Source organism: Oncorhynchus keta, chromosome 4 (genome assembly GCF_023373465.1).
Source record: "Oncorhynchus keta strain PuntledgeMale-10-30-2019 chromosome 4, Oket_V2, whole genome shotgun sequence".
Lineage (NCBI taxonomy): Eukaryota > Metazoa > Chordata > Actinopteri > Salmoniformes > Salmonidae > Oncorhynchus > Oncorhynchus keta.
Genome location: NC_068424.1, coordinates 24,813,391 through 24,827,121, shown reverse-complemented (window position 1 = coordinate 24,827,121; position 13,731 = coordinate 24,813,391). Strand labels below are relative to the sequence as shown.

The 13,731-nt window shown below is 42.6% G+C and overlaps 1 protein-coding gene across 1 annotated transcript in view; it reads right to left on the bottom strand.

The window, feature by feature from the left end:
* LOC118371746 (reversion-inducing cysteine-rich protein with Kazal motifs) overlaps positions 1-12,558 on the bottom strand; it is a 56,940-nt gene extending 44,382 nt beyond the window's left edge. The window contains exon 1 of the mRNA XM_035757317.2: positions 12,332-12,558. Coding sequence (XP_035613210.1) covers positions 12,332-12,401 — 70 coding nt within the window. The 5' untranslated portion in view covers positions 12,402-12,558. The remainder of the gene's footprint in view (positions 1-12,331) is intronic.
* Between the last annotated feature and the right edge of the window lie 1,173 nt (positions 12,559-13,731).

Genomic DNA, 13,731 nt, shown 5'->3' with positions numbered 1-13,731 from the left:
TGACTCCTTTCTATGCTCATCAAAATGACCATCTGTTTCTCTGACTGGCCCTGTGAAAGCCTATTACTGTAACATTGTATTTTATAACTTAGCTAGTCATGTTGGTAATAGGACAACCTTTCAAATGAGTGCATTGAAATGACTTGAGAACTGAGCACACTTTGGAGAGGTGTGTGACCACTTGGAGACTCAAGTTAGTCCTCTCACTCAAACCCTTGTCATTTTATTTGCCTTATGTTGAACCTACCCCACATTTTCCAGGAATACTGTTATCATGTTACTGAATGTATCCAGTGTATTTTGAGATTTTGTTCTCAACAAATTCAGCGAAAAGTAAAGTGAATGTAAAATGCACATAAAATTAACAGTGTAAGATTTGGTTTCAGTCTTGTGTCAGGTGAACTGTTATGTCCTCAACTTTGGTCTAATCATTTCCCCATAATCTCCAAACTGTTCCCTTTCGATTGCATTTGATATATCTTCTGTAAGAAATGTAGCCCTACACATATAGGCCAATTGCTAGAAGAGTAAAGCGTTAACATGGCAAACCTTTCTGGGCAGGGGAGAATGGAGAAGAAAGAAGGGAGGAGATTCCAGCTAGCTATGTAGGAGGAGAGAGGAGGGAGGAGATTCCAGCTAGCTATGTAGGAGGAGAGAGGAGGGAGGAGATTCCAGCTAGCTATGTAGGAGGAGAGAGGAGGGAGGAGATTCCAGCTAGCTATGTAGGAGGAGAGAGGAGGGAGGAGATTCCAGCTAGCTATGTAGGAGGAGAGAGGAGGGAGGAGATTCCAGCTAGCTATGTAGGAGGAGAGAGGAGGGAGGAGATTCCAGCTAGCTATGTAGGAGGAGAGAGGAGGGATGAGATTTCAGCTAGCTATGTAGGAGGAGAGAGGAGGGAGGAGATTCCAGCTAGCTATGTAGGAGGAGAGAGGAGGGAGGAGATTCCAGCTAGCTATGTAGGAGAGAGGAGGGAGGCAGGTTGGGCTGGACAGGGCTGGGCGTGTGTGGAACACGTCAGCCTCAGTCATCCTTCATTAAAGTGAGTTAGCGTTAGTCGCCAACCGCTAGCAAGCCTAGGAGCACTCATCAGGGGGAGGGAGCCGAGCTTCAGCCGACCCAACCCAAGTAGCCCTGTAGCAGCCTGCATTGTGGTGACCGCAAGTCCGCGCTCCCCTCTCTTAACGAGCTGCCATTTTAATGACACAATTGGCGCGGCCAGTGGACCATTCGGCCTCCAGCCCTCCTCACCCGTCTGTGTCCACACGGCTGTTCGCCTGCCCCTCTTTGTGCTCCTCGCCCCGGAGAGAGGCCAAACAAATTACCCGTTGCCAAGGGCAGACAGTTGATAAAGCCATGGCAACAACACTAGTAATTGTTGTGTTTTATCTTTTTTTGTTGTTGACATTGTTATCTTTATGTTTCTATTGGGATGAATGGGCCAGCAGTGGATGGTGGCATGGTGCGATGAGGTTGTACAATATATGGAGGTCGGAGGAGGAGGAGGAGGAATGAATTGGCCAGTGAGGCACGTCGAGCCCCGCTGCGAGCCCTTTAATAGACAATGACAGGCTCTGGCTGTGCGGAGTGGGGAGAGCTCATCAGCAATACACAGAGCTGGGAGTCAGAGGCCCCAGGAGCTGCTAATGAGCATAGTAGGCCTAGAGACAGACTGACAGAGAGACAGACAGACACCACGAGGACACACAGTATATAATGTACAGTAACAGGACAGGACAAGACAGGACCGAACAGGACAGTAGAGCAGAGCATAGTAGAGTAGAGTAGAGCATGTTTTCCCAACACTTTCCAGTGCCTGTATTGGTGTCAGAGCGTTTCCTCAGCCAGAACAGCCTGTTGGGTAAGTATGTAGTCAGCTCTGAGAGAATGGACTGCACTGTATGGGGGAGAGGAGAGCACAGTGTGAGGGAAGTCACAACACACACAGCTATCTTCAACTCCAGGAGATAACGGATGAGTCGGAATGGGGCCTGGTGTGGTGGGTAATCCATCCATACTGTCAGGGGGACAGAGAGAACACACATGGTCCCTCACCGAGGGGTTACACAAACACAATGGAGGTGGTGACTACTAAAAGGGCTTTTAAGGGTTGGTCATCTGGGGTGGATGGGTGACAGACACATCACTCTATGTTGTGGCTGGTTTAGGGGGGCTAGGTGGTCGTGTTTGCTGTGAAGGCCTGAAGACTGAGTGAACCCTTCCACCGGCACTCAAGAGAAAACATACTTTCTGGCCAGGCAGGCAGTGTGTGTGTGTGTGTGTGTGTGTGTGTGTGTGTGTGTGTGTGTGTGTGTGTGTGTGTGTGTGTGTGTGTGTGTGTGTGTGTGTGTGTGTGTGTGTGTGTGTGTGTGTGTGTGTGTGTGTGTGTGTGTGAGAGAGAGAGAGAGAGAGAGAGAGAGAGAGAAATACAGTGAGAGAAGTGTGTGCCGTCTCTCCTACAACCCCATCTGTCAGTGTGTGCACGCACATTCATGAGGGGGACACACTGCCCACCTCAAAAGCACCCTCTTCTTCTCCCAGTGTGATGCCCCTTACTTCTCCTCACGACTCGAGAGCGGGAATCAATCACGTCAGACGTGCCGCTTTCATTGGCGGGACGGAGACATCTGCCAAGACGTACCCATCCCATTTCCTGCCCTGCTACGCATATACAAAGGGACATGTACCATATGACTGGCCTGAAAGATCACAGGACTTAGCACTCACAGCAGATGCAGTCTGACTTCCCAACTATACAATGCACAGACTGGCGGCTAATAACAAAGGCATGGAAGGAAGCGAAGAGAAGAGAGGACGGAGGAGAGGGTAAGGAGGGGAAAAACGCCACTACAATAGCTCAGAGCTGGGGGAAAAACGCCACTACAATAGCTCAGAGCTGGGGAAAAAACGCCACTACAATAGCTCAGAGCTGGGGAAAAAACGCCACTACAATAGCTCAGAGCTGGGGAAAAACGCCACTACAATAGCTCAGAGCTGGGGAAAAACGCCACTACAATAGCTCAGAGCTGGGGAAAAAACGCCACTACAATAGCTCAGAGCTGGGGAAAAATGCCACTACAATAGCTCAGAGCTGGGGAAAAACGCCACTACAATAGCTCAGAGCTGGGGAAAAACGCCACTACAATAGCTCAGAGCTGGGGAAAAACGCCACTACAATAGCTGGGGAAAAACGAGTTGGGCTGAAAACGCCACTACAATAGCTCAGAGCTGGGGAAAAAACGCCACTACAATAGCTCAGAGCTGGGGAAAAAACGCCACTACAATAGCTCAGAGCTGGGGAAAAAACGCCACTACAATAGCTCAGAGCTGGGGAAAAAACGCCACTACAATAGCTCAGAGCTGGGGAAAAAACGCCACTACAATAGCTCAGAGCTGGGGAAAAAACGCCACTACAATAGCTCAGAGCTGGGGAAAAAACGCCACTACAATAGCTCAGAGCTGGGGAAAACGCCACTACAATAGCTCAGAGCTGGGGAAAAACGCCACTACAATAGCTCAGAGCTGGGGAAAAAACGCCACTACAATAGCTCAGAGCTGGGGAAAAAACGCCACTACAATAGCTCAGAGCTGGGGAAAAAATGCCACTACAATAGCTCAGAGCTGGGGAAAAAACGCCACTTGAATAGCTCAGTATCAGCTCTGAGAAAGCTACAAACCGCTGAGTCATTTTTAAAACTATTGCACCATATTTGTCTGAAATGTAAAATATGTCAACTAAAACGCTGACAGACACGCAATGTGGGACGGCCATCTTTAAGCCATTATGACTGGCTACAGCTACATTAACTAACCTCGCCCAGGCTGTAGCTAGAGTTCAGCAAACTGTCTTCCATAACTCCATGACAATAACAATCGAATTGAAATTCTTGTCTTAAGGTGTCAACATCTGAAACAGTGTTTGCCAAACTCTGTGCTACATGTCTGTGGCTCGGGTGCTCACCCAAGCCTCTGTAGTAACTGCGTGGGTGAGTTCAGTAGCTATCTGGCCCTGTGTGGTTGGAGTAAATCCCTCTGTCCACACCACAGATCGGTTTGATCCTGCAGTCTTGGCACCAGCAGCAGACAGAGACAGGCCAGTGTTGTGTTGTGTCTGTCTTTACCTAGTGGGCTGGCCGAGGCCTTGGTTGGTTCAGCTGCTTCATTCAGCTGTTTTCTCTGCTTAGCTTACTGGATATCTGGGCCCGTATTCACAAAGTGTTTCTGAGTAGGAGTGCTGATCTAGGTCAGTTTTGCCTTTTAGATACCAATGAATGAGGCATCGGGGACCTGATCCTAGATCAGCACTCCTACTCTGAGACACTGCAAATACAGGCTCTGAGATTTGACAAAGCAGCTTCAGGCTTTAACAGTTATACATTTGACATTTTACTCATTTAGATGACACTCGGCCACCTACGGGAGCAATTAGGGTTAAGAGCCTTGCTCAATGGCACATCGGCAGATTTTTCACGTAGTCGGCTCGGGGATTCAAACTAGCGACCTTTCAGTTACTGTCACAATGCTCTTAACCGCTAGGCTACCTGCCGTTAGTGTGTGTTGATGCGGGCCGGCATGGGACGGCTGTATTTTCTGCTCACTGCCGTCCTACGGTCCGACGAAAGCCGCTTCCCGTATTTTGCCACAAAACACAAGGCGATCTTCAAAGGAGAGAGTAGGGATAAAATGGAGGGGTATTTATGCTATAACAAACAAAGCTGAAAATAGCAGCGCTAGCCCTGGCTGAAGCGTGTAGCCGCTGATGAAGTGTGGAATATCAATGTGCGCCCCCCTCCCACCCCCCCAAAAAAGCGGTTCCTGCCAGTCCGCTTCCTGTGCGGATGCTCTTGTGGAGGTTGCTTTGTCTTTCGCTCTGTGTCCTTTCTCTCCAAACAACTTAAACAATATCAAACCTCTCGATTTCAGAGACGAAAATGTCAATAATATAGCAGACTAAAATGAACTTTCTAATATCATTCTCTCCTATTGTGTTTCAGAACTCAGCCTAGGATGTCCTCTTCTCACCATCGGGGCTATAAACACACACAAACACAATGGTGAATAGTCATGGATTCTTGTCTGATGTTTGGGCTACTCCCGCATTCCTCTCTGGCAGCCTGAACCCTCTAGGGGAGAGTTTAATGCCTCTGGGTCAAAGGTGACTTCCTGTGCATTAATACATTGCGATCTGACATAAGCAGGGAGGCATTAAGGGATCAGTGTGTTGTGAAGAAATGTGGGAGAGACTAGAGACACAGACGTTTCCTCGCACCAAAACTCTTTCTGTGTCCTGATTCACTAAAAAGATGTGTAGGCCTTTGTACTACAGATGCAGTCAAATATAATGGCACCCATGTACGAGTCACTATTTATTCAAAAATAAGTTGAAATTTTAAAAAACCTTTGGTGTTAACATGTGTATTTGTTTTATTTGATGCGTAGGACCCAAAACATTATAATCTAAACTGAAATTTACATTTTTCACTTCAAAGTCAAAACATGGCCTGGACTAAATTATTCAAAATTCTAATGAATTAAGTTGGAGGCAAGTGATTCTCTGCAAGTGTAATTTATCCTACTTGTTGTAAGTTGCAGGTACCACCAGGGTAAAAAAGCCATTAACCTGTTTTGAGGAAGAAGAAAAACACACGTTCTGCTCCATTGCACTCCATTGTAAAGTGCAAGGCAGCCAATATATTGGACCACATCTGTATATGAAATATTAGGAAGGTGTTCCTAATGTTTGATATGCTCCGTCTATGTCTGCACTATATGAAAGTATGTCTGCACTATATGAAATATATGTCTGCACTATATGAAAACATGTCTGCACTATATGAAAACATATGTCTGCACTATATGAAATATATGTCTGCACTATATGAAAACATATGTCTGCACTATATGAAAAATATATGTCTGCACTATATGAAATATATGTCTGCACTATATGAAAATATATGTCTGCACTATATGAAACATATGTCTGCACTATATGAAAACATATGTCTGCACTATATGAAAACATATGTCTGCACTATATGAAAACATATGTCTGCACTATATGAAAACATATGTCTGCACTATATGAAACATATGTCTGCACTATATGAAATATATGTCTGCACTATATGAAATATATGTCTGCACTATTGTCACAGTTTTCTAATGGTGAATGAGAGTCGGACCAAACTGCAGCGTGTCGATTGAGATCCATGTTTATTTAAACAAACGTAAACACGAACACTACAAAAACAAAACGAAAACCGAAAACAGCCTATACATGTGTCAACTAACATCAAACAAGGACATCAAGACACTCAGGACAATCACCCACCACAAACTCAAAGAATATGGCTGCCTAAATATGGTTCCCAATCAGAGACAACGATAAGCACCTGCCTCTGATTGAGAACCACTCCAGACAGCCATAGACTTTGCTAGATAACCCCACTAGCTACAATCCCAAATACATACACACCAAAACCCCAAGACAAAACACACCACAATACAAAAACTCCATGCCACACCCTGGCCTGACCCAATACATGAAGAAAAACACAAAATACTTAGACCAGGGCGTGACAACTATATGAAAATATGTCTGCACTATATGAAAATATATGTCTGCACTATATGAAATATATGTCTGCACTATATAAAAACATATGTCTGCACTATATGAAAACATATGTCTGCACTATATGAAATATATGTCTGCACTATATGAAATATATGTCTGCACTATATGAAAACATATGTCTGCACTATATGAAATATATGTCTGCACTATATGAAAACATATGTCTGCACTATATGAAATATATGTCTGCACTATATGAAAATATATGTCGGCACTATATGAAAATATATGTCTGCACTATATGAAATATATGTATGCACTATATGAAAATATGTCTGCATTATATGAAAATATATGTCTGCACTATATGAAAATATGTCTGCACTATATGAAAATATATGTCTGCATTATATGAAAATATATGTCTGCACTATATGAAAATATGTCTGCACTATATGAAAATATGTCTGCATTATATGAAAATATATGTCTGCACTATATGAAAATATATGTCTGCACTATATGAAATATATGTATGCACTATATGAAATATATGTATGCCCTACATGAAAATATGTCTGCACTATATGAAAATACTGTATATGTACGCACTACATGAAAATATATGTCTGCACTACATGAAAATATATGTCTGCACATATGAAAATATAATGTATGTAGCACTATATGAAAATATAATCTATGGATTTCACATGACTGGGAATGCAGATATGCATCTCTTGGCCTCACAATGGGCCTCAGGATCTCGCCACAGTATCTATGTGCACACAAATTGCCATCGATAAAATGCAATTGTGTTCGTTGTCTGTAGCTTATGCCTGCTAATACCATAACCCCACCGTCACCATGGGGCACTCTGTTCACAACGTTGACATCAGCAAACCGCTTGCCCACACAACGCCATACACGTGGTCTGCGGTTTTGAGGCCGGTTGGACGTACTGCCAAATACTTTAAAATGACATTGGAGGCGGCTTATGGAGGAGAAATTAACATTCAATTCTCTTGCAACAGCTCTGGTGGACATTCTTGCAGTTAGCATGCCGATTGCGCGCTCCCTCAAAACTTGAGATGTCTGTGGCATTGTGTTGTGTGACAAAATTTCTAATTATGGAGTGGCCATTTATTGTCCCCAACACAAGGTGGTGTAATGATCATGCTGTTTGATCAGATTCTTGGTTTGTCACACCTGTCAGGTGGATGGATTATCTTGGCAAAGGAGAAATGCTCACTAACAGGGATGTAAATGAATTTGTGCACAAAATGTGTGATAAATAAGGTTTTTGTGCGTAAGGAAAATGTCTTGGATCTTTCATTTCAGCTCATGAAACATGGGACCAACACTTTACATGTTGTGTTTATATTTCTGTTCAGTGTATGAGTGTATAATAGACTATATGACCAGGAGAAGCAAATTCCTGAGTAATTATTCAAATCAACAAGTGAATGAATAGAGAATATTAATATTGTCATCATAACCCCTCATCCATGGAGACCAAACTCTCTTTAATCAATGGTTGATAGATAACTTGTATTTATTCAACTGACTTGTGCTCAAATGAGTTTATTTGATTCCCTCATTGAAGTGTCTTTACCAGAGTAACTAGACAGGAAAATCGACCAACAACTATCAAATAAAAACATGAAAGTGTGTTTTTAACACATGCTGGGCTGGCAAATTATTTGACAAAAATCTGTGTCCCTCCATCACGCAAGATCCATAAGAAACCAGCTAAAGAAGAGAATGTACTCGGGGTGTGAAAACATCAAAGGCCATAAATTGTGTCTTGCATCTATAAAAGTCTGCTCCATTGAAGAATCTTCAAAAAAATTCTTCACACAATATTCTAAAGAGATAAATGATGATGGATGAAGTGCTAGATATCTAAAACAAAGTTCTTGCCATCACTAATATCTTCCTCCAGCTGTTTTAAATGACATCTGTGAGGATTGAGGGACTCATAAAACAACCAGAGGGAATAGAGAGACCGGGTGATGGGTAGCCTCAGAGCTAAAATTGGATGCGGGATTGATCGACACCAGGGTCCAGTTTGAATTCATCAACCCCAGTACACTCCCATTTAGGAACCTCATAGCAACACACAAGCAATAAAGCAAAAATCAATTACACTGCTGCTGCCACATTACAATCTTCAAAAAGTAAACAATAGGCCTTTCAGTATTTATATCCAAACATGGCCATAGGATGGTGGTCCCTTAATGTTTAACCATGATTGATGACCAACTTTTTTGGGTCATCCACCCAGATTCTGGATTTCAACAAACACAATCAATGTGTTGAGCCACAAGGCCCACCACAACCCAAAAGAATTCAGCCAAGTTCCAACAGTAAGTGCTCCTGACCTATCGTTTGGGAACAACTTCTTATAAAGAAATGTGCATGCCTGACTCCACATTATCTATATATAGCACATAATCATACATAGTGTGTCTAACGTTTGGACTATTTTACCCTCACATGGAGGTGCTACACCTATGTGTCTGTGGTTGTGGATACGTAAAGATAGCCAGTGTGACCAGCAGGTCCATGTGCGCTCCAGGTGTGCAGCTCACGCAGGGCACTGCACATTCCTCCAACCCCTGGAGGAGCACCTGAACACCATCAGTCTGTGTGGAGCAACAGATGTTGAGGCCCTGATTGTACTCCAGCCTCCAGATGGAGGGAGTTCGTCCCGCCCCTCTTTTCATATTCAATTAGGAAAATCAAAAGGGACACAGAGCCGGCCTGTCCCTCCACTGACTACACACACACTGGGGACCATGCATCTGAGGTGGAAGGATGGGGGGATAAGAGTATGAACAAACATAATGAACTACATATGTCCAGGTAGAGGGAAAATAGGTGGGGGAAGTGGTGTGTGTGTGTGTGTGTGTGTGTGTGTGTGTGTGTGTGTGTGTGTGTGTGTGTGTGTGTGTGTGTGTGTGTGTGTGTGTGTGTGTGTGTGTGTGTGTGTGTGTGTGTGTGTGTGTGTGTGTGTGTGTGTGTGTGTGTGTGTGTGTGTTTTGGGGTGAAGGAGAGGCAGTGGGGATGGAATCAGCTTGAGTCTTTTTTTGGCGAGTGATCAAATGAGGAACCCGTCTTGTTCTATTACATAAGTTCCAGTTCTGTTGCTGCCACCCTCTGAGCCTGCCCGTCAGACAGCCTGCTCTGGACCCATTGAAATGAACAAAGGTCTCACCTCCCTCGGGTAAATGCCACACTTTTAGGCAAAGAACGTGAGAGGGTCTTTAAAATCCAATCTACTTGTAAAATAAAAAATAATAGGCCTTTGTTGATGAGATGCAAATCCAGCCTTATTGCAATACAAATGGATATGGAGTTTAATAGTGTGTCACTTTCAAGTGAGTCCTGTACTGATCCTATGTCAGATGGAACCATGACTATGTAGTGTTCCTCAGTCACATTCAGGTATAACTTGACAATCTTGACATTTATGGTGGCCCTTAATGTAACAACTTCAATGTTGTGTCAACATAAGTACATATGCTTTACAGAGCCTAATCTAATAACCTGAAAACTGTTCAGTTATGTCTCAGATCTGAAACATAATATACATTGATATTAATGTAAACCAATGTTCTTGCAAACATGCTCTTTACTCTCCTAAATGAACAATTATTGGAGTCAGATCAAAATAAATACCATTATTTAATTTATTTCAATAACCACGTGCCAAGTTAATAGCTTTGGTAGGCTACACAATCACATTTTTAAAACATTGCATAAAAATGATGATACCTATTATACTATTGCCTATTATTTGAATTTGCTTAAATCAAAACAATAACTACATTTGTTGTCTGTAAAAACATGGCACAACATGATGCAAAAAAACGATGCATGCTTGAAATGACACACATTTCAGATGATGCAAAGACTGCCGTCCATTCTATTCTGCCTCATGTTCCTAAACCAGCCTTACGTTGAGGAGATGTTCAATTGGTTGCAGATGCATCCCCTTAAAACAGGGATGACTAGCCTGAATAACCCATACATGAAAATAAACTAAAAAGGAAAGGGGGAGGTAGTTTTAGCTAAGTGGGGAGAAAAACGTTTAGGGAATTTTTCACACGAAATAACCGAGGGAGTGGGACAATGAAAAAACCTTTATCTTGCGGCAGTGGTCACGATTGGGGCCAAATTCGTTTCCCAGATGTTCCCAAGGCGCGAGGACTACGCTATCAAATTGTAGAACTTTTCACAAAACGGCCCATGTGTAGGTTCATTTATTCTCTTCAGTTCATAATGCCAGCTGGCTAATGTGGGTCCTAACTGCAGTTCTAAACGATGCCTCGTCTTTCATGTTCAATGCACAGTGTGACAGATTAGAGCGATATTTACGCGAACTAATCCACATCATGAGCGCATGTGGACACACAGCACTTTTCACAACATCAAAGCCCTCATATGGCAGATGCGAATTTAGAGCTGCTGCTGCCACCCTAACCCCATCCGTAAAGATTGAGGAATCCCGCACCAATGAATGATGTGGCCAAATGACTATTGATAAGAAAGGTACGCCTACAATGTTGCCTTCAGACATTGTTGTTATATTGAAACCGGGGTGCGCCAACTGGTTAACAAATTGTAAGTGTGACAAATGCAACAAACAATCACTTTTGCCAAATTCATTAGCATGAGAAAGTAAAGTCAAGGGCAGTTGTCTAACCCTAATAAAAGTCTCGCCTACATAGCCTAAACACTGTATTTGCTAATTGACCGGTGTGAAGGATTAGCAGTTTATCGTTATCAAAGGACTCGGTATTGGTACCAGGTGTATATAGGCAATTTATGGTTAGTCATTGTGGAGCCTATGCAGTTTTATTCCTCGTGTAATTATATTTCTATGTTATTTTTCTCTATGCATTGTTGGACAGAGCCAGTAAGCAGCCTAAGCATTTCACTGATAGTCTACACCTGTTGTTTACGAAGCACGTGACATACACAATTTGATTTGATTTAGGCTACACTTTCATTCACGTGGTGTCAAATGTTCAGCCATGTTATTACCTAATAAGTAAAACGTTGAGATTTTACATCACACAATATCTAGCTAGTGCCCTTAATAGGATCTATTATAGCCTAATCAACAGGCTATTCTAAGGCACCGAAGAGAAACAAATATAACACGTATTAAATGATGTAATGTCATGACCAGAATATAATAGTCTACACAACAAGCTGTGGCTGGCAGCAGTTCCATCACCGGTAAAGGGACCCTCCCCATTTGCGTGATACAATGTGTCAGAAATGAGAGGTAGAAAGCAGCGTGACACAATGTGAAGGAAAATTACGGATATCATGTTCACAACGGAAACCTATATGGGGGGGTCATTGCTGTATTCCCTCCGAAACACTAGAAAAATGTCACCTAAACGTCCCAATACAAAGTACCGTTAGAAAACACAAAGTGTGGTCTGTTCTGTTCATAAAACAGTCTAGCCTAAAACGGTTGCTGGCTACTCACAGGTCTCATACTGCAGGACGCGTACTGTAGAAGTGAATCAACAAGTTAAAACTTGGCGCAGTGAAAACTTGGGTCGCCTACAAGGATTTGCTCTCACTTGAGCGAACTTTATCATTGTATACCTTGCATGTTTTGAATCAAGTACAGACCCCAAAAGCACAAAAAAATGGACTTAGAGAGACACAGGCATATCAATTACTGTATGTAATGTTTAGCGAAATAAGAAAAGCGAAGCGGAGACTTACCCTGAGTAAGAACCAAATCGTAGAAGTTGAAGGCGAGAAGAAAAGTCACTATCTCAAAACACACATACATCTTATTGAAATCCTAAAGTGCATTGTGAACGAAAAGACAAATAAAACATTGCCGCTTTGACAAGCTCCATGAGACCCTCTGTGTCGGCTACATTAGCGTATGCGGCTCTCTCTCGTGATCCGCTCATATACAGGCCGAATAGTGGAGGAGATGGAGAACTGGTGGTCACACACAGCGCATACTGGGCATGCGCCTACGGGACAAATCACCGGTCAGAAGAGGGCTGGGTTAACGGTGACATACGTATGAGAACAGTATAATAACGCCGTTATTAATGCATGGGTGTGGTGTTATTGCCTGAAACTATTTCATTTGAATTCCAGAGATGTCAGCCAATTAGGCTTCTAGAATCATGGTGTCCTCTAGAAATATTTCGAAATCTTTTTTTGTCATAAAATGTTAACTTTTCTTGCATTCTTGCACAGACAAACCAGTACAATGTCTTTGTTCAAACTGAGTCATCAACACATTTATTCCTATAAAAAATGGAAATATAAATCATCGTTCTCCAGCAAAGCAGCTGTCCATTCTGCAATATCCCAGACTATAAAACGGTAAATACAGTGAGCGAAAAGAATCTAATTAACTATATAGGCTAATGTATATTTGACCATCGAAATCAACGATGACAGCCTACACCTGCTGTTCCAAATGATACAGCCTAAATGTCATGGGGAAGCAAACACATCATCCGTTATGACATCTGGTTAGCGGAGATATAATAAGATATAATGCTTATAATGAAAAACAACAACACTGCATTTAGCATGGTCGCCCAGACGCTCTGCGCTCACAATGGGCCCAATGTTGAGTTGATGAACCAACCTCTGCTGACGGCTCCAAGGCTCATATCAATCACTGAAAGGAACAGCCTCAGCTCAGCTGCCTTGCCGAGGTCAGGTCTACTGTGCTGTGCCATGGGCATCGGATTCTTCTAACTTTACTCTATTTATACTCCTTTCTAGCTCAGTTGGTAGAGCATGGCGATAAGTATCAATGGATACACGGAACATATAACTAACTAACTGTAAGACGCTATGATAAAAGCGTCTGGCATAAACTGTGTTATTATAATACATTTTGCGTTTCTGTACTTTCTGTCTCTTTTTTTTCAGTAAAATGTCACTATGCTTTCCAATGATCATATTGATGGCTATCCAGAATGTATGCTTGAATGAGGTTATAGATTAATGTATTAACTTCATGTATTTGCACACACACAACTTTACTAAATATGTCATTTAGCAGATGCTTTTATCCAAAGCAACTTAGTCATACATGCATACATTTTGTGCATTTGGGAACTTTACCTAGTACAATTGTCCATTGT